The following is a 21,353-nucleotide window of genomic DNA, read 5'->3' as shown; positions in this document are numbered from 1 at the left end:
GGCGACAGCGGCCCGCAGCAGCCGGGGAGCGCCAGACGCCAGCGGGCGGCCGGCCCCGGGTACGTGACACGCATGCTAAGGGCCTTTTGGATGTTGACGTTAGAGCCGGGCAGGATGGCGGTGGCGGCGGCGGTGGAGTGAACCGCCTTAGGGGGGCACCTCCCGCCCTCTCGGCTCCCCAGCAGGGCCGCAGGGCGCCCGGCTGCCCGTGTAGCACCTGCCGGGCGCTGTCGCGGCTCGACCCCAGGAGCCGGGGGAGCCGGCAGTCCCCGACCCGCCGCGGCACCTCCGGGAGCGCCCTTGCGCCGCCAGCCCGACCGGCCCGGCCCGGCGGGCGGGAGCGGGGCGGGGCGGGAGCTGCGTTGCCGGGGAGATGGGGGCGGGCGGTGCGGCGGGGCCGGGCAGGAACCTCCCGCCATGGGCCGCCGGGACGCTGTCAGCGGGATAAGAGCGGAGCGGGCGGCCGGGCGCCTCGGCTCCGGCGGGGGAGAGGAGCGGGTAAGGGCGGGGGACGGGCGCCGCAACGCGGGGGGCTCGCCCTGGCGGCACGGGGCCGTGGGAGGTCGCTCAGCGCAGGCCCTGCCCCGCGGCTTTCGGCGGGCCGAGGCCGGCAGCCGCGGCGCCGGCGCGGGCTGTCAGTGGCGCTGCCGCCTGGAGATGCCGCCGGAGGCTCGGGGCAGCGGGCGGCGGCAGTAGCAGGCGGAAGGAGCCGCAGGAGGGTGGCGCGGGCGGGGCCGGGCTGGCCCGGGGCTCCCGGGCGGCGGCGGTGGGGGGGGGGCGCCGCGGGCTCGGGGCCCGAGCGCTCCCGGGGCCGGCGGCGGGCGCTCGGCGGCCCGGAGCCGTCCCTGCCGACGTGAGGCCTCGGCCTTTGCCGAAAGGCGGCATTTAATACACCGTGTGCGTGTCCAGGCGGTGCGTGCGGGTTCTCCTCTGCCTCCTCCCGTGTTACCGGGATGCTGTGCCGGTGACCGAGCACTGGAACCAGAGAGGTTGTGCAGTGTTCCTTACTGGAGATGTTCAGGAACTGCCTGGTGTCAATCCTGTGCCACATGCTCTAGCTTGAGCCGGGAGCTTGGAGCAGATGCCCCACAACCCGACCCGTTCCGTGCGCGCTGCCTGCGGTGGGCAGCTCTGTGCGAGGGCGTCGACACGAAGCCTTCGCTGTCAGCGAGGTGTGTGTTGCACATAAGGATTGAAGAAAGGCAAATGTGGGCTGTCCACAGAAACGCGATAACTCTGGCGGATGTGGAGTATGCAAGAGTCGCAGCGTTTCAGCACCTGAGCTGCCCTTTTTCAAAAGCGTGCATCAAAATGAGTGAACAGGAGAGCGATGGGAACACTTCTACATGCTCTTTGAGTTTGGGAGAGTGTTCCAAGATGCTTCTCCGAGAGAAAAGCAAAAATCTAAGCATTGGATATTGCCTGATATTCCAAGAGGAACTAAAGAGCTACCTTTTACTGACATCTGCAGTGAAGGGAGAAGTCAAGAAAAGCAAGTGCATCACTGGAAGTGAAAATAAAACTTCTTGTATAAGAGAAGACAGAACAATTAAAGAAATTCAGAAAGAAGATCAGATGACTGAATGTCATGGCCTAGGAGTTGGAAAAGCATCTAATGTGCTTATAAATTGGACTGGCTAAAGAAGAAAATCTGGATGGCAGACTTTTTTTCTTCCTTTTTTTTTTTCCTTCTTGCTTGTAGTGTCACGTGAATCGTGACATGAAGACTTCATTATAAGATCCGCAGGAAACTTGGAGCTAGTGGCACAAGCTTGTGTACTGTTGCTGATGAGGTGGCGGTACAGCTGTTTTAGTCGTGTGTATCATAATCTTGTGCTAGGCAGCAGAAAAGAGGTGTCTGGAACATTTAATCTTTCCTGAAGGAAGCATCAGATTTTGCTTGCTTGGATGAGAAACCATGTCTGCATAGAGCTCTTATAATGTAGCTACAGTATGGTAAGGACTCAGGAAAATATTCTTGAGTCTCCTTTATGCCTGTATTGTAGGCTCACAAACCAGTAGTGTGAAGAAGAAAGCATTCTGTCTGGTGCTTTAGAAAATCTGTGGTTTACTGGCTTGAAGAGTTTCTGGTGGATGTTTTGAATAGATTGAATGAAAAAATAATTCTGTTTTCATATGTTATCATAGATAAGGAAGAAAGCCTATCTTTTTCTAGGGTGTTTTAATTTAATTGTTCTTCCTTGTTGTCCTTTGGACAGAAACTCTTGCAAGCTAAAAGCATATAGTTTTCAATGCTTTACTTCTAAAATTAAAGCCGGTTGCCAAAGAAAGTCAGTTGTCAATTGGTTTGTAAGAGTGTATACAGATTTCTTAAGAGAAGCTTTATTGATGTCACTCACTTCCTGCCTTCCCTTTCTCCTTGCCCTGTGAATTTTTTAAACCATACTCAAAGACAGCTTTCCGTCAAAAATGCTCGATTGTAAGAAGTTTTTTCTGTAAGGTTAATAACCATTTAATTAAGATTCTCCTTTGATGCTTCTTTTGCTTCCTCCTTTCTCGTAGTCCCTGGTAGATTTTTCATGTGTCACCACATCAGTTGTTAGTGCAGTTTAAGACAGTAAGGAAAGAGTCTGTGAATACTTTGAACAATAGTATAGGGTCTGTTGGAAAGTTAGACACTGGATATGTAAACAGTGGAAAAGAGAAACTGCATTCTTAACACTTATTGAAAGTAAGTTTCTGTTTTCATATAGTTCTCTTTGTAGTTGAGCTCAAAGAGCACAGATACTGTGATTCTATGAACAAGTGCTTCAGGAAGCTCAGCTCTGTAATTCTGTTGACAGTGATTTTGGTAACAGATCACGGTGCTTCCTTATTAGTGTGAAATTGTATGTCCTTGCAGCCGGTCATTTAATATTTCCTTCATATTTGCAGAATTTTGCCATTGCCGTGGTGGTCTCTCTTCAAATAAGATAATCTTGCCTATGGAAGAAACCTGAAGCAAAACTAGTTTTGTTACTTGTCTTTTGGTGGCAGTGGGATCAGAGGGAATGTAGGGTGAAGTGATTATTTTGGAGAGGTTTCTGCTGCACCCGGAAGTGCTGTCCAGAGCGTGCCTGCTTGTCCTCTGTGGGTGAATGGTAGTTCTTTGCAGTGAACAGCTGTTGTTGACAAGGCTGTACTAATACCTGTTTTATTCCTTTTTCAGGAGTAGGGAGCCCAGACTCTCTGGGATTCCTTAGCTGGGAACTGTAGTAGTTGTTGTATGAGATGTCACCACTGCATCTTTTTTGCTATGTTTATTGGAAAATTGGATTATATTGTTAGAAAAGGATTGTAATACGCGGTGGAGGGAAGCCTTTGTGTATATATGCCTGGGATTACTTTGCCTTTTGCTTTCTTTTCCAGTTCAGAGATGGTTGTGAGAATATCAGGTGCTTTAGGAAATTATTGCTTGCTGAATGTTCATGGGCCTTTAGATAGTATCAAGTATAGTTGAGTTGGTGCCATTGTAGCTATTGGTTCCTGTGACAGCACTGACCTGGGACAAGATCAGGTAGAAAATATTTGAGGCTCCTTCTGTTGTGTGATTTGGATTGGTCTGTCTGAGCTTGCTAAGCTGATTGAGCAGCTTGTTACTGCTGAAGGAGGAAATCTCCCTCCTGCAGCTTTCCCTTCACTGATAGTGACAACTGCCTTATCCCTCAATATGGCAATTCAACAACAACAACAAATACAGCTGAAGAAGCTAGTTTTCTGCAAGGCTGTCAGGTGGGCCACATCAAGAGGGAACTGGATGAGTGCAGTGCTGGAGATAGGGGCAGAAAAGAGTTGCTGGGGTAGAACAGAAGCGTCTTCTTGCTAGTCGTGGGTTGTCAGGTGGGCTAAGCTGTCTTGTACAGCTCTACCCTAGCTGCGTTTTGGGAGATGGGGACTTTTACTGAGGTTCAGCAGAGTTTCTGATTCAACTGTCATGGTCTGTTGAGAAGAACTAATAAAGCAGCATGGTATGCACCGGATCAGGTTTTCTTTTCCTCTGTTTAGATTCAGGTCTTGCATTTGAACATGGCTCTCAGGGACTTTGAAATTAGTGCAAGGTGAAGTCTTGCTTCCAGATGGAGGACTCCATACAGAATTGATACTGAAATGTGTAATGGGAAAGGAGAAGGCTATGTGTAGTCTTAAGGGTTTTTTTTGCTGTAAGCTATTAACTCTTTGTTTCATGTTTATAGCCTGAGGTCTAATTAAAATCTCTTTTTCTGGGAAGTCAGTTTTTTTGTACCAGTTATTTAAGTGTGAATCTTCTCAGTGTGATTGTTAGGTAACTGTGTTTGTGAAGGTACAGATTAAATCTGATGCTGAGCAAGGGAGCAAGATGGAAAAAAACCCCCCAAAGCTGGGAAATTCCTTAGCTTGTGTATGTTGAAGAAGGGATAGGTGTGTAATACTGTTAGCTATCTAGTGAGGTCCTGGAATAGTGCTGTATCTTGGTGCCTGTAGACCTGCTGGGACTTCTGCTCTGTCTTTGTTTTGGATATTTCTCTAAACTTGCTCTAGCTCTTTAGCCATTACTGCACATTTAATCTTCCTTCATATTTTGTACCTCATGGATTTTGGTGTGTCACAAAGAGCCAGGGCTTGCATTCTGCTTCTCTGTCTTCTGTTTCTTAGTCAGCTTCTCCCCACCAATCACTCCCAGCTGCCTGCTCTTACTGTGGTTTCGCAGTGGCCATGCAGTGGGAAGCACTGGAAGGGTTGTCTCCTGCACTTCTGAGCTTGTGTAGCTCCCTGCAGGCATCTGGGGCTTGCCTGTGATACTTGTGTTTGTATGGGGTTGTTGAGCCAGGTGCTGCTGAGGCACTGTGGGAATTACTCTCACTTACATTATGAAAGAGCTTTTCTGCACTTCCTGGATAATTTAAAAGGTGGGAAGTGGAAGGCAAGTCATGAATGGTGCTTTGTGAAAGATGGAGGAAGACTCGTGTCTGTTAGACTGTGTCTGTCAGGTGCTTGCTCAATCGCTCTGACAATCTCAGCTAATTCTCATGTTTATGAATTCTTTCCTCCCTTTCCTCCAGCTAGAAAATTGAGCCCCTTGGCTTCAGTTAGATGCTATCCCCATGCTCCCTTGGAGAAGTATGGGAGCATGTAGTACTGACTGTGAGGTGGGAGGAGGGAGTTTCTGATATTTTCAGCTTTTGACAGTAGAGAAAAACCTTTCTGTTTTCCCCAGAGAAAATTGGAAAGATGAAACATTAGGAGGAATTACTGTCAGGTAGTGCCAAATGCAAGGGTTTGTTGGAAATACTGAAACTGATATCAATTCCTGTGCGGTTTTGTTTCAGCAAACACTTGACATAATCAATTCCTCTTTACTATTGTGGCGGCATATACCAAAGCTTTATGTTCTTTGGGGGAAGAAATGACAAAAAGTGTGTAACTGGATGTGTTAATTTCAGTAAGCTACTGATTTGATAGACCTTAGTGTATTAGCTAAAAGATGGGGAATGGGTTACAAAAACAGCAGTCTGAAGGGATGAATAGCTCTCAATGCCTAATTCTGGGAAAATGTGAATTAGTAAGGAAAATATTTGAGACTTAGAGCAAGAAATGTTCCTGATTGTTTATAATTCTGTTGCAGGACCTGATAAAAATCCAGCAATATAATAATTGTTATAAGATTTCAACTTAAAGTTGACCTCTCTCCTGTTTTGATTCACTAGTTTAAACAGATAGTGAAGTAGTCTTTAGATTAACCAAAGAAGCGCTAGTCTTTCTGTTGGAAGGCAAAGGAGGTAACAATCCTGCTTTCCAAGAATTGAGATCAAATGTTCTTATGATTTGCTGTAGGGAAAACAAAGCAAAAGCCGTCAAGTGTAAAACTGTGTGTTACATGATGATTATCATTTTTCTTTGTATTACGTGCATCTTTCAATGATATGGGGAGATTTGAGTCAGTGATGAGTGTGTAGTTTCATTTTTTATTTGCATGTTTCAATTAAGAAAAGATCAAAGGAAAGCAGAAAACCTCCTTTATGTATCTGAATATATAGAGGAAATGCTGGGGGGGGGGATGTGGGGGTGTATTTTCCACTCCAGAAGGTACTCCTAATTACTCCAGAACTATTTTTAGAAGCCTAAATTACATCAGTTACAAAGCAAATTTGATGACTGGAGTCCCGCTAAGTCCTTAGCATTTGCAGCAGAAATTATCATATGATGTTTGCATACTAAAAAATGCTACTTGGCTACATATGGACCTTCATCTGGCATACTTCATGCATCTCAGCAGTGCAAAATCTTTTTTGTGTATTCATGTGCAAATACGCATTTATAATTGGGGACTTCCTAGTTTGGCACACTTTTTCCTCTGTGTAATTGATGGATTAAAGGTTTTCTCTGGTGATTCAGCATTTTTTAAAATATTTGTCTATCTAGCAATAGGTATATTGGGAAATGTCCTATTTTTGCTCATTCTTATATGTAGTAAAATGTAATCATTAATGATAATTTTTCTGTTGGAGTCTGTACTCTTTGACTATTTTGGAGTGCTGTTTAAACTTCAAAAATAAGTTAACAATCCTAGCTGTTCCTTATTTGCATTCCCATTGGAGCAAAGCTCTGTAAAGTGAGATGATGTGAGTCATTTTGCCTGTAGTTATCTGGAATGATGACTGGGTCCAGTTCAGTGCAAGAGGGGCAGCTGGAACAGATGCCTCTTTGCCGTAAAGCCTGGAGGAAATGCAGGGTCTGCTTGCCTGACACCCCCAAAGCTGTTCTCGCTTTGTAAAGAAGCTGACATACTGAGCTTAACAGGAATAGCAATATATGTAACTCTCAGATATTTAGGTAACTTCTTAAATTGCCACTTTTAGAAGTGTTTACCTGCTGTTTTGTCTATATCTGATTGCTAATAGAAAACAGCAACTCCACTGACCAGTTTTGAAGATTCTGAAGTGGAATTAGTCTTCAGCCCTTTAATGACTTTTGTAAAAAAAAAAAAAAAACTCTGATATTTGATCTGCTCCTCTTATTTAATTGCTCTTAGTGGGTATTTTAGTCACAATGTCAAAACTTATCTTAAGCACTTCATAGTTTTAATCATCTAACTACTAAGCTTTCATTTTACTCATTCATATCCCTTCAGCAAGAGTGCCTCAAGCACTCAAGAGTGCTCAGATCTTTACTTCTCTTCTCAAAGTCATGGTACAATCAAAGTGTACAAGATCATAAGTTACAAGAAGTTTTGTGTGATCCTCTAGATCACGGCTTGAGCAGACATCTGTTGTTCAAAATGCAGGGTGGTCTGCATACATGCAGTGTGGCCGCAGCTACAGTCCCAGAGACCACGCTATCTCCTGTAGTGTGGATTAAAGCAAGAGCGTGTCACAGGGTCTGCGTGGCCGTGCGGGGCTGCTCTCCGTGAGCTCAGTGCTGGAGACAGTGGCACTGAACTTCAACTCACCTGTCCTGGTAGCCTGCTGCTTTCCTTTCGGTTTGCAGTCCCTGCAGGTTAGTCTTGATCTTCACATTTAGTTCTTACTGTGCCGCCATGACTGTTAAGGCTTGCTTGTAGTCTGTCCTGTGGTTAAAGTATCAAACAGAAAGTCTGGAGGAAGGTATTTAGGAGTATTTCTTGTATGTATTTTAATTTAGGGAAGAACTTCTTAACACCCTGAGTAGTGTTCAGAGCAAGGCTCGCTTACGAGCATTGCCTTGCCACTGCCAAATGTTTTACAGATGATCTTCATCCTTCATTTTTCTTTTGTAAGAACTTACTGGTCTTTCATAGATTGTGGTGGAATATTTTTCAGTTCCTTCCTTTAGTACCATGTGTTTGCAGAGGCGTTGGCCTCTGACACTTTAGGTGAGATCAGAAAGATCCTAGTCTTCAGCTCTGCTAACAAAGCTTGTTGCCAGCATTTTCATGGCATTGGTAGCAGCGTTGTATTCTTTAGTGCTTTTTGGCTGGTGTCCACGAGAGCAGGCATACTTGTTTTTAACAGAGTCAGTGCTGCAATTATTATCTTTGAAGGCTCCTAGCTTTCCCCATGCCTTTTGTAAGGAATGCTTGTTCTCCGTGCAGTATGCAGTGGTCTGAAATATGAAAATTTTAAATGAACTGGAATGGATTTAATTTGGCTAACAACTATCTTGTAGTTAATGACTTTGGATGGTGTAAGACCACAATCTTAGCATGAACTTGAGTATAGCATGTGTACAGGGCTAATGTATAACTTGAGACTTGAGTGTAGGTGGTTGTTTGAGAGCCTGTCTTTCATTAGCCGTGTACTTTTTATCTTGTTAGATGAATCATCTCTTTTTTTTTTTTTTTTGCTTGATTTCAGGCTTGACAAGAATGTATTCACAGTTGTTTCATATTGTTTGATGATGAAATAAAATTCCACGTGAAGCTGTCTCAAAGCACTTCTCTAATATGCAGCTAGCCTGTGGGATTCTTTGCCATTAGCTCTGTTTCACTGGTATTTCCCCCAGACTCAAAAGGAGGAAATTATTGATAATCTGTTAACTTGTAAAGTAATATTGTTCTTCATAACTCAAGGCAGAACCTGAGAACCTGCTGAATTTTATAAAAAAAAAAAGTCCCGAGATGACACTTTGGAAACTGTTGAACAGAAAAGCATGAACTTGGTGGGGTGTGTGTGTAAGAATAATGTGTACATGTTAGTCTGAGATACCTCTGAGTAATAGTTCTCTCATTTAGAGCTGGTTTCACCAGCAGTTATGCTAGACAAGTGAAACAGTCTGGAAACAGTCATGTTGGGGAGAGCAGACATAAACACTCACAGGTCAGAATACATCACAGGAAGCTAATTAAACTCTAGCAAATACATTATAGAATGTGTTTTGAAAGACTACCCTGGCCACGTTTTGGAAGTGTAGTCTGCGACAATCTTTGTCCCCAAAGACATTACCCATGGGTTTGATTTCAAACTATCAAAAAACCCAGAGGTCTGAAAATCCATGGGAAGTTTTAATTTGGGAGTGAGCAAGGGTTTGGCTTTTTCTTTCTTACTTCACTGTGTGGTACACCACAGGTCTCGGTCTTGATCAAAGGATGACAGCTCTGAAACTGTTTCTGAGAAGCTAACCTGCCTGCACCTGCTGTAATGCATTACTCTGTGTACCTCAAAGTGTCTGTAGCCTTGGGTATGTTTGCTGACTTGATTTTATAAATGTATATATGACAGGTATTTTGGAAAGCACCTGTTTCTTTTATTTGAACAAACCTGGCTTATTATTTGTCTGACCTCATTTGGTTTTTTCCCCTTGGCATTCCTACCTATTCTACATGATGAATGGCTAGTTTAGCCATCATGTCAGTGTTCCCTAACCATACACAAAACAGAAATGCGTATTTTTATTTCTTTAATGACTATTTTTTCCGTAAGCACAGATAATTCCTTTAAGTCTTTTTTTTTTTTTTCCATTGTAAGATACAATGCTTGCACATCCACAAGAGGTAGAAATTTTCTAAATTCTCAGGTTGTATAAGCACTGAGCTTCATGGATTAAATTTTTAATACCATGGCAGTAGAACACAAGTAAACAACATACTTATAGAAGGCTTACAATACTTGGAGAAGCAGGATTCTCAGACTTGAGATGTTGCAAGACAAACATCCCTCTTTAGTGAGATGGGACGTAATACACAAAGTGGTAATATTAAGATTATACAGACATAAATGTGCTTGTGTATACTGAAACACCATTACTCTCATGGTCTCACCGTAGTTTTGAGGGTTCATTAAAATAATACTTGTTTACTGTCTTGTGCACTTGACACACTTCCCTGGCTTGTTTAAGGGACAGTGCATGTGTTGTTTATCCAAACATACCATGCATTTTTGGTTTTCACCTTTTTCTTTGTTCTGGTGGGAGAGACTCTCAATGACTTGTCAGAAATAATATTGGTCTAGTAGATTACACATAAGGCTAGAAGGTGGTTACTGAACTCCTTGATGAAATCAAATACTTGGTCAGAAATAGCACTGTTCCAAAAAATTGGCAGCTACCTGCAGTATTATAATAAATTCTGTATGTTAAGAGGTTATTTTTTTCATGTGCAATGTCATGGTTGGGCAAGCACTGCCTTAGTATGTAATAGGGTTTTCTGCTTCTGTAACCACAAATAGTTAATAAATAATAGCAGAGGACAGAGCAGAAAGTGGTTGAAAATATTAAGCAGGAGGTCTTCTGTGGAGCTGGAGTGTTGTCTGGTGTGTCTGTTCTGCGAATGAACCAAACTTAAAACCTGTTGGTTTTGCTCTTGTTTGCTCATGTTTTTGACCGAGTTGTTGGATGGTTAGCAAACGTTCACTGTGTTTTGTAAGCTATTCTTTTGGCTGATTGCCCTGCATCAGTAATGCAAAGCATCAAAGTGTCTCAGGCTTTCTGAGATGCTCTGCTTAAACTGCAGGTTCCTGTTTCCTCTCTGTCTTGCATTGCTCCTGCTGTGTGACCTATTTTGGCAATGTCAGCTGGGTGTTTCTTTCCAGCTTGTGTAAAGTTTTGCATCATTTCAAAAGAACAGAAAAGGAAGAATGCTGATTTCGGTGATGCGCTACTTCCAGCCTTTACTTGCATTTTCCCACCACATACAGATTTCAAGGCAGCACTGTACTTCCCATTTCATTCCAGGCCACACTACGTATGTATTTCTCTATTGCATGCTCTCATGCACTTTCTTTTCCTCCCCAGTTTGCAGAGGATTTCATTCTTAGTCTAATTGTTAGTGAATTTCTTTAACCAGACAATCAAAATTGCCCTCTGCCGCTAACAAGGCAAACTTAGTTTCTGCAATAACCCTGACGATCTTTGCTACAACAGCAGACGCCTCTTGTAGAGTATCTTAGTGTTAATAACAGGCTGATAGCCTTCATTATGTGTCCTCTGCTAATAGAAGCTTGAGCTTAAATTGAAAGTTGAACCCTAGACTAAATCTGATTAAATAATGATTGCTATATTAATGTTAAAATCCTTGAAAAGGTGACGAGCACGCTCTCCAGAGCATAAACATTAGGAACAAGCAATGAGGCTGGGATAAGCATTTGCTAATTGAAATGAATACTATATAAACTAAATGTAGTGTTTGTTAGCCAGAGGTGACTTGCGTATATTCTATGACTTTATTCTAGAGAATGACTTTATTCTAGAGGAGACTTTATTCTAGAGAATGGGTGAAAAGACTGCAAGTTTTGAACTGGAGGCCAGAAAAACCGCAATTGCACAGTGTCTTATAGAAGCTAAGGGGTTTTTTTCCACGCATTACTTGTAGTAGTTACTGAAAAAGCAACTTCTTTGCAGTCTGTATGTAAAAGGACTTGGAGCTATGCCATGCCTGGTCAATGTCTATGTCTTATCTGAAATAGAAAACTAGGGGAGGTAAATAAATTAACATCTTCATGTAGCTAGTTCTCTTTTACTCCTGTTGTAGGTCTTGGGCAACAGTTTCTGAAAGTAATAAATGAGTATTATGGGCTTTTGACTTAGTACTGTATTTTATTATGATGCTGCTGTTTACTGGGCATTCCAGGCCCTTCTGCGCAATGTATAGCTGAAAACATAACTAAGGAAAAGGCCCAGTTCACTCTAGTACACAGAGTACTAGTTCTGACTCTGTGCTTTTGTTGCATTTTCTTCTTCCCACAAATTCTGCTGTTGTTAGAGATAACATCTAGTCATTAACACGATGCAAAATTAGTATATTAATAATTCAGTATTCAAGATAGCTAAATTGGTCTTATTTTTGAGTTCTGTCCTTTTAAGGGCAGTTCTGGTATGTTTTTTTCAAAGTCCACTGAAGTACAGTCTTACATTTTAAGATGCTCAGCTCATTAGCAGCTTCAGAAAAATGGAATGAAGTTCAGAGAAAATACGATTTTCAGGTGCAAGAAATCAATTTCTACCACAACAGTAAATAGGAAATAACTCCCTTGAGAGGTGGTGCAGAAAGAGGCCAGAGGGCAGACATGATACAGGTTGAATTATGAGCATGATGCAAAGTTGGGCATGAAAAGGGCAGGAGAATATCAGATTATTCACAGTTAAGTGATTTTAGAAAAACAAACTTGTGTGGTTTTTTTCCTTTTATAAATAAATACTGTGTAGTAGAGGTGATATTTATGAAATATGATAGTCATATTCTTCTAGCAAGTGAAATGGCTTTTTTTTTATTAGTAATTTTGAGGGTTGGCTATGTGAAGCCCTGACACAGTGTATTTCAGAACTGTAAAACTGTTAATGTCTCATTGGGACTGTGTACAATGTTCTAGTAGGTTGCTTTCTGCTCTCACGCAGCTTAGTGAGGTTATATCACTATTTTCAAAGATAATGTTTGTGCTGTCAGTCTGTTTCAAAACTTCATTGCAGAAAAAGAAATAGGTACAACTCAGACCTAGCTAGCACTTGTTGAAACAAATCCTAAAAAAAGTTCCCCATTATCCAGCATGGCATCTCTTTAGAATATTTTTCCTATACTGTAGAATCAGAGCATCTTAATTCCTTACCCATTCTATATTAACTTAAGAATATATGTCTAATGGTTTTTGGTGTTAATGGCAGCAAAATCATGCTTTATCTTGCTACTTATATTGGCAATCCACCCTTCGGACAGAATATGGCAGTGTATGTTAAATCCATGTAACCAGGCAAGCAGTGCAGGAAATCTGGAGCCTGAAGCTTCAGCTGGAAGGGCACAAAAACATGATGGACAGCTTATCTCTGTGTCTGCTAGTCTGGTGCAACTGCCAAACCACTAGCTGCTTAAACTATTCTCCTTCAATAACTTGTGACTATTAGCTGAATGGGTATGTTAGTTTTTCGTGAGGCTGAGGGTGGAACATGTTTCCTAGCAGTCAGAGGGAGCCCAGTTAATTGGTGCTTGCCTGGGTGGCCTGTAGTGTTTGTTCCTTTCCTTAAGGAAGTCTGTTGGGTAATGCTCATCATAACTTGAAGCTGAAATTTTTATGTACTTCCCATCTGAGAATATTAATGCAATGAATTCAGTGTTTTTCTTTCTTTTTTTTTTCTGTCCCATTCTGTTGTGTTTTGGTTTGTTTCTCACAACTGTGGATGTAAAAAATGTCTTTTGAGTGCTCACCTAGAGACCTTTAGTAGTTTTATATTTTTGAGGCTTTCCTTGGTTACAACACTTCACATTCCCAGTGATAAATTTCCAACTGGTGAGTTTCCCTCTGACAAATTTTCAATTTTTATTAAATACATCTTCACTGGTGCTTAGTGTAATAGAGATTTGGTATTCTGTCAGGACGAACTAGGACAGATTTGAGATGCATTTACATCAACACCTGACTGCATACTTCAGTTCTCCTTCTATCCCTCACTTGTACCTGGAGCTGCAAGTTCTTCAAATATTATATATGCAGGTAGTGATCACTAAAACCTTATACTGTTTCTAGAGGGAATTATTTAATCTTGTGTACCAAGCTCATTTTGCATTTTACAAACTAATGGATTTTATTTGTTAACTTAGCCCATGTATGGCCATTATTTTCTCTGTAATAAGATTTCAGTTGTGCACAATCTTAAGCTAAAAGTGAAAACCAGGGCTTTAAATCTCAAAAAACCCTCAAGGACTCTTCTTAAGTTTCAAATAACTATCATAAAATAACTTTTAAAAAATCATATTAACCATGATATTCTTCTGTTTCTAAAAACAGGTGAACCAAGAGTGGTATTTCCAGAATATATTTGCTTGTTCTTCCAGATAGGAGATAAATGTGTTAAGCTGGCAAAGTGATTCTGGTAAGAGTTTTTTTGCTATTTCTATGGTGAATGTCATTATATATATAAGTGTTTGCAGTTTTGCTCCTAGAAGGAGCTTTCTGTTCCATTAGTGCAAACAAACTTGATTTTTATGTACCAGGTCTTATTTTTTACATAATAATTACATATTAATTCATCTGTTATATTTAAATGTTACATTGAAAGTTATTTGGCTTTTTTTTTGCACATTCTGTGTTTAGATATGATGAAAGTATTTGACTTTTGAAACTTTTACTTCAGCTGTTTATACAGAAATAGAAGGAGTTAAATGTGCTTGTAGCACTCATTAAGTGAGGTTTATGTGGATTAAATGATTTTGTTTCCATAGCTGCCATCACTGATTATTGTTTTTGTTTTGCTTTCTTCTGTGATTCCCTTGAGAGTTTTCTACAGCTGAGTCTTGCATTTCTTGTCTTGTTTGAGGTAAATGTTTCTCCATGTGCTAGGGCTGAGCATCCAAAGCAAAATTTATCAGTCTGGGAAGCAGAAGCAATATTTTTGGTATTTCCTCCTGAACCAAGGCAGAATTCTCTTGAATTAAGCACACACTAGTAGTGACTGCTGCCCAGAAGTAAAACACTGTCCGGTCTAGTTGTAAATCTAAGGCATGGTAGTTTTGCAACTCCCAAAATTATCTGAACTCAGTAAGTTTTTATTTTCCCCATGAAACAATCTGCATTCCGTTGGAATACATAACATGGTCTTGTTCAAATAAACTATTAAAGAAGATGTTTTCTGTACCCTGTTGTGTAAGTGCTATGTGTTTTGCCCTTATGCTTCAGGTTAAACACCTTTTCGTAGCAGACAAATGTTGAAGCTTGCATAGAGATTACAAAGAAAAGCTGGAACAACGTCATTAACTTTCATTTATGCAGTGGGAGGGAATGCTCTGTTGCAGGTTTTTACTTGTTAGATTTATGAAACTAGTGTTTGGGGTCCTGGACTGTTATCTGGAGTTTTGCTGAAGTTTCTTCTTTTCTTTCCCTTCTACCCTACATGGATATATTGATTATTCAGTTCAACAGATGCTGTCTTTTTGGGGAGATGAGATACAGGGAGGAAACCCTCCCTTCTTTCCCCCAGTCTTCTGCCTATAAGGATTGTGTTTTCTGGTGGAGTTAATTTCTGTCCTTCCCTCTCCTTACAGCTCAGACATGAGCAGTGCCAGTAACTCACTGGCACGGGAATTCTTGACTGATGTCAACAGACTGTGCAATGCAGTGGTGCAGAGGACAGAAGCCAAGGAAGATGAAGAAGAAGAAACTCATATGGCAGCACTGGGACAATACTTAGTTCATGGCCGTGGGTTTATTTTGCTTACTACTCTGAACTCAATAATTGATCAGGTAGTAACTTTTCTTAAGTGGTTATAATTCTTGTATTGAGCTTTGACTGCGTGGATTTGCCTGGCTCATGCTGTTCTTGGTGCATGTTTTCTTTCCTTTTTATGGAGAGTCCATGAGTTAATTGGGAAGAGTAGAAATTCAAAAAGATATGCTGTAGTTGCGCTCTGTCCTTCAGCTGGAGCAGAAAATGGAACACTAGATAATCCTAGACCTGTTTGCCAGCTCATATTTGACGAAGGCATGTGTGGAGCTCAGGTGCAGTAGCTGGGTGGAAAGAGACTTCAGTTGCATGTCCCAGAATCATGTAAAGTCCCAGAACGCTTGAGTCAGCTTTTTGTGTTTGACAGTTATTGATCTTTAGGACTGAAACCATTCTGATACTGCTGCAAAGCATGCCATAAAAGAATTGTGTTTGGATTCTGTGCTTTCTACAGTTCTTCCCTGCACTGAAGTTCTTAATACATGTTAGAATCCCAGTAGGAGTGGAGGTTTTTCAGTGGTTATTCTTTGGTTTTAATTTTTTTGCTGTTGCATTTTTGGAACAAAGTTTTGGACTTGTTGACTTTTTAAAAATCACTACATTTTGTGCTTTTGACTTTTCTGGTTTTCTTTTTTGAGTTAATCTTTCTACAAGGGGGATTAGGAGAGCTTTGTATAGAAACAGCTGCAGAAGTGTAATGAATATCTTTGATACTTTCTGATTGGCTCTAATTAATGATTATAGCACTCTTTGTAGTTAGGTGGTGGTTTCAGTGCTTAAAACAGCAGAAAGGCATAGGAAACTAGATGCTTAATGGCTTGGTAAAATAAAGAAGGTTAATCTATTTTCTGAAAGTACAAGATCTTTTGTTTTTATTTTGTTCCTAACATAGGAGCTGACATGTCGAGAAGAACTTCTGACCCTTCTCCTGTCCCTTCTGCCACTGGTGTGGAAAATCCCTGTCCAGGAAGAAAAAGCAATAGGTATGTTTTATCATTCACTGTATTAAGCACATAAAAGAAGTGATTTGTGTTTTACCACAGAGCCTAGAACTCTGCTAAAGAGTAGCTCATTGTAGTACATATCCTCTAATGTGGAATGAACATGTGACTTCTGCAGAGAATTTAAATTTTAAAAATGCCAAAAGAGTGTGCAGAGAAGGTAAAGGCTTATGGTCAGTGTGAAAGGCAATGCTTTTGTTGCTGTGTAAAAACTGAACAAGGAAATGGCAGTGATCTGAGTCAAATATTTTTGTTTCTTTTTGGGCTCTTACATTTGTCTGATGCATTCTTTTCCCTCCTAGAGGGTAAAACCAAGAGAATTAAGTAAATGAAATTACCTGACTGAGTTTCTAAGGGTTCATACCTGAAGCTCTTCCAGGTTTTGGGTTTTTTTGCTATTTGAAACTCCTCCAACTTGAAGACTTTTGTTAATTTTTGGACACTTGGAGTCTTCAAAGGGTCAGTTTCATAGAACTTATATATAATAAGCTTTCCTGCTTGCTTAGTTGCATTATTCTTTCATGCTCCTGTAAGCATGATGGAACTAAAGAAATGTTTTGGTTATTTTGTGACAGCTTAGTGGCTTTTCCAGGGTTATTTTAAAAGGCTGTTGTGTAAATAGGTTTCAGAATGTTGTGGTTTATACACTACATAATGCACAGCTTTTACTTTTGTGAATTACCCTCTCTTAGTACTGAAGGAGTAAGCATGTTGTGTCCAGTGGTGTAATAAGTAGTTGGGTTTTTTCTTGGACTTGGAAGTAAGTTCCCCTGTATTAGGCAGCTTTTTTCTTTCTGTGCAGGTAATATCCATTGTTTGGTAAAGTACTCCAGATTTATTTCCTTCCTTCAAAGCAGATGGTGTTTGTTCCTTAAGTGTCACAACTGTGACTTTTGAAACAGCATGGCACAGTTGTGCTTGCACATGGAAGCAGCTTTTCTTTCAGCTTAAATAATGTTTATAGCTATTATGGGGACTTCTGGGGTTTTGTGGGGGTTGGGGGTTGTTGTTAACTATGACATTTTTCTAAATACTGAATTTACAGGGTGGGGATACTTGCTGTTGTTTTATAGTAGCTATTTTACTGCCCAAAGCATCCAGTTACAGTTCTGTCACTACTTAAAAATAACAATGGACTTAAACTGAGAACATTCAGAGTTTCTCTGCTTGCTTTTTTGGTAGTTTAATCAGAGTTTACTGATACAAATGAAGCATTAGTACTTCTGTTTTATTCTTCAAAATGTTCTTGCCCATTGAATCAAATTTAAATTTTATACTGCATAGTTGAAAATTGGGGTTTTTGTCTTGGCTTTTGTAGGAATATTCAGGACTCGAAACATTATTCCTTTCTGTCTCCCTTTTAAAATCCCCTACTTTTATTTCTGCTGCTTGTATTTGGAATAATTAATTGCTGAACTAAAAAGACTGAGGTCTGTATACTTGAGGATTTACACTGATAATAAGTAGAGAAAATTATTTTTTCTACTACCAGTAGTACACTGACAACGTCCTCACACATGCTAAGAGGGCTGGGAGCTAACACACCTGGTTCCTATAGCAGCTGAGTTGCAAAAAGTGACAATGGAACTTCAAGTTAAAAACAGCTTTCTTCCTCCCTTTAGTTTGTTTACCAAAAAGTCCTTTCACTTACCCTGATGAGATCCTTTTTGAGAATGGATTTTTGAAAATAGTTGTGCCAACAAAAAGTTTTAGGAAATCTTTTAGCATGCTTTTGTTTAACCCTAAATGGAAAAATGAAACAATTTGTCTAGGCTTTAAAAATACCCAGTATGGCCCCTAAACGTGAGTTGTTGCTGCCTGTTTTATACTGAAAGTGTCTGATACAGGTGAATGCAAAACCATGACCCATTAAGATAGAAATTTGATGTGTATTTTAAATATGGAAGTATTTAACTATAAAATTAGCAAAAAATGCTTTACATATTCTCATGTTCCTTTAATGTTCCTTTGTTATCTTTGTTTCAACAGATTTTAATATACCCTTTACAGTAGACATATGCCTGACCAAAGAGAATAATACAAGTTCTGTGAAATCTGCTCAGGAAAAACTAAACTTAGATGGAAGCGCTCATTCATCTCTTCAGGCTTCTGTAAAAGTCAGTCTTCGATCTCGCCGAAGCGGCCGTCTGCGCAAAGCCACCCAGCGCTACTCTGTGCGAGATGCAAGGAGGTCCCAGCTGTCCACTTCAGACTCCGAAGGCAATTCTGATGAAAAGACTGCTGTGGTAACAAAACACAGACGTTCCCAGTTACTGCAGCCCTTTTTAACCCCTTCTGTTAGGGACAGCTACCCTGGAGGTAGGAGCGATTGCCGACCTCCTGAAGTGCTACCGGGTTCTAATACCGATGCCCCTAATCTAGACAGTTCCAGCAAAGTTATTCCAGCACATGAGGTTTTGGATGAGCCAGCTGCAGGAACTTCTGAGAGCAACGTGGATAACTCTCCTTTTGACCTATGCCATGTCTTACTGTCTCTCTTGGAGAAAGTATGCAAATTTGACATTACTTTGAATCACAGCTCTGCTCTGTCAGCGAGTGTCGTGCCCACATTGACAGAGTTCTTAACGGGATTTGGAGACTCCTGCAATGTAAGTAGTAACTCAGAAAGTGAAGTAGTTTCTGCAGGGTGGACAGAAGAACCTGTGGCTCTGATCCAAAGGATGCTCTTTCGAACAGTGCTCCATCTTATGTCTTTAGACATTAGCAATACGGAAACCATGCCTGACAATTTACGAAGAAATTTAACAGACTTACTTAAAGCAGCATTAAAAATCAGAATTTGCTTGGAAAAGCAACCTGGTCCTTTTGCTCCAGGATACAAGAAAACACTACAGGAGCTGGTTCAGGATGACTATACATTTTCTAGATATCGTCACAGAGCCTTGCTTCTACCTGAGGTTATAGAAGGGGTCTTGCAGATTTTGATCTGCTGCCTACAAAGTGCAGTCTCCAATCCATTCTACTTTAGCCAAGCTATAGATCTGGTTCATGAGTTCATACAGCAGCAGGGATTTAAGCTGTTTGAAGTAACGGTGCTGCAAATGGAATGGCTGTGTATGAAGAATGAGGGAGTACCTGGGGAAGCCTCAGAGCACCTGAAAGCCCTGATCAACAGCATCATGAAAATAATCAGCACTGTCAAAAAAGTGAAATCAGAGCAGCTCCATCAATCAATGTGTACAAGAAAGCGGCACAGACGATGTGAGTACTCTCACTTCATGAATCACCACAGAGATCTCTCTGGGCTCTCTGTATCTGCTTTTAAAAATCAAGCTTCCAGAAACCCTTTTGAAACTGCTGATGGAGAAGTTGATTATCCTGAGAGATGCTGTTGCATTGCTGTTTGTGCACACCAGTGTTTGCACTTGTTGCAGCAAGTTTCTTTGAGTAGTACCTGTGCTGAGATTCTCTCAGGTGTACATAATGTAGGAATATGTTGTTGTATGGACCCAAGGTCTGTGATTGTCCCATTGCTCCGTGCTTCCAAGTTGCCAATATTAAAAAATTTTCAGCAGCACATACTGAACATCCTTAACAAATTTATATTGGATCAACTGGGTGGAGCAGAAGTATCTCCAAAAATTATGCAGGCATCATGCAATATATGTACTGTTGACTGTGATCAGCTTGCTCAGCTGGAAGATGCCTTGCAGGGCAGCTCCAGTGATGCCAGTCCCACATCTAGTTCCTCTTGCAGAGTTCAGGGAATTCTGCCTAGCACTGGATCTGAAGATATGTTGTTGAGATGGCATGCACTGGAAGCTTATCAGGACATCATTTTTGAAGAAGACAAGCTACGTGGCGCACAGATCGCGAGCCATATTTGCCACTTAATGCAAAAGGGGAATGTAGTGGTCCAGTGGAAATTGTATAACTGTATCTATAATCCCGTGCTTCAGAGAGGAGTTGAGCTAGCTTGCCATGCTCAACAGCAGCTTGGACTAAGTACAGCTGATAAACTCATGTGCGGTTACCATAGCCAGGATTTGCCTTCTGAAGTGCTTCAGGTTTATTTGCAGATGCTCCCTGTGTTGCTAAAATCCAGGTTGGTTGATTTTCTGTTTATTATTGGAAAATGTGCTAGTTAGGTACAGAGATTTGTATATTTGTTACTGATCAAAATGTAAGCTTTATTTGGACTCTGTGTCTGGCAGTGTTTGGCTGTTGCAGGTGGCAACAAGATAAATGCTTGAGTAACAGGATACAAGCCTAGATTCATAAACCATAGGAATCGAGGGCTCTCTGCTCATGGGTTATGGTTTTTAACAAGCCAAACTCTGTAGCAATAAATAAAATCTTTGTCCAGTATGACACACTCTCTGCCTCTTCATTCCTTGCTCTAAAATTAGTCAGGAATGTTAAACAGATTGATAAATCATTTTTCTTTGGGAATTAGAATACATAGTTTTCTGATATGTTTCCTTTTTCCTTCTACAATGGTCACTGTAGAAACCACCTTTCAAAAATAAGGCTCGATGTTCACTTTTCCTGAAATAACTGTTTTCTGACTTACATATTCCTACTACCCAAAAACATTGTTGAAGAACAGAAACCAAAACAACCCAGAAGAGGCACAAACGTTCTCCCAAGGCATAAAATAGATACTTTTTATTTATTGCTAAATTGATGAAATAATTGTTTAATGAATGCATAGAACTTTTTTCAGAATATGAATGTTTGCCTTTGTCCAGGAAAGATTGATTTTATTTCTCTTGGAGTCCTGAAGTGAATTTAGTGGCATTATCCAAGTTAAAGGGTATACTACTCCAGGTTATGCAGAGGGATTATTTAATACAGTTTTAACTTCTGTCTTAACCTACACTCTGTCAGAAGCTATTCATTTCTGAAAATGTTCTTAGTGGCAAAGAGGCAAAAGAAATAAGATGATGAAAAAAGTTTAAAATGTCCTATTTTTTACTGGCTTAAAGGTGGGAATAAGTAAGTAAATGATCCATTTGATTCTGGAATAACTTGGTTAGGGTAAATCTGATCCTGTGGGAAGAAGGTAAGTAAGGTGGATATCTACAAGCAAACATAATATGCTAAAAAACCTACTGGTCCTTTCCCTGAATTTTGTATGAACTTAACATAGTACTTGGAGAGTAGAAAAGGGGAAAAAACAGACTTGGAAACAAATAATCTGGACATGCTGGAGTAACAATTGCTTGAAACCTTATGCTCAAAAGTTATTCCTGAATTTGACTGAAATTCATTGTCCGTGCAGCTAGTAGACAG

The 21,353-nt window shown here is 40.8% G+C and overlaps 1 protein-coding gene across 2 annotated transcripts in view; it reads left to right on the top strand.

Annotated features, from left to right (window-relative positions):
• Window positions 1–393: 393 nt before the first annotated feature.
• LYST (lysosomal trafficking regulator) overlaps window positions 394–21,353 on the top strand; it is a 76,564-nt gene continuing 55,604 nt past the window's right edge. The window contains exons 1-5 of one of the 2 annotated variants that reach the window (XM_040058333.2): window positions 394–498; window positions 13,665–13,749; window positions 14,918–15,116; window positions 15,989–16,079; window positions 18,087–20,163. In XM_040058333.2, coding sequence (XP_039914267.1) covers window positions 14,925–15,116; window positions 15,989–16,079; window positions 18,087–20,163 — 2,360 coding nt within the window. In that variant the 5' untranslated portion in view covers window positions 394–498; window positions 13,665–13,749; window positions 14,918–14,924. Of the gene's footprint in view, window positions 499–13,314; window positions 13,371–13,664; window positions 13,750–14,917; window positions 15,117–15,988; window positions 16,080–18,086; window positions 20,164–21,353 lie in introns of those variants that run through there. The other variant, XM_040058334.2, reaches the window with a different exon arrangement.

Source organism: Hirundo rustica, chromosome 3, assembly GCF_015227805.2.
Source record: "Hirundo rustica isolate bHirRus1 chromosome 3, bHirRus1.pri.v3, whole genome shotgun sequence".
In the NCBI taxonomy this organism is placed as follows: domain Eukaryota; kingdom Metazoa; phylum Chordata; class Aves; order Passeriformes; family Hirundinidae; genus Hirundo; species Hirundo rustica.
This window is presented reverse-complemented; position numbering and strand designations above follow the sequence as displayed.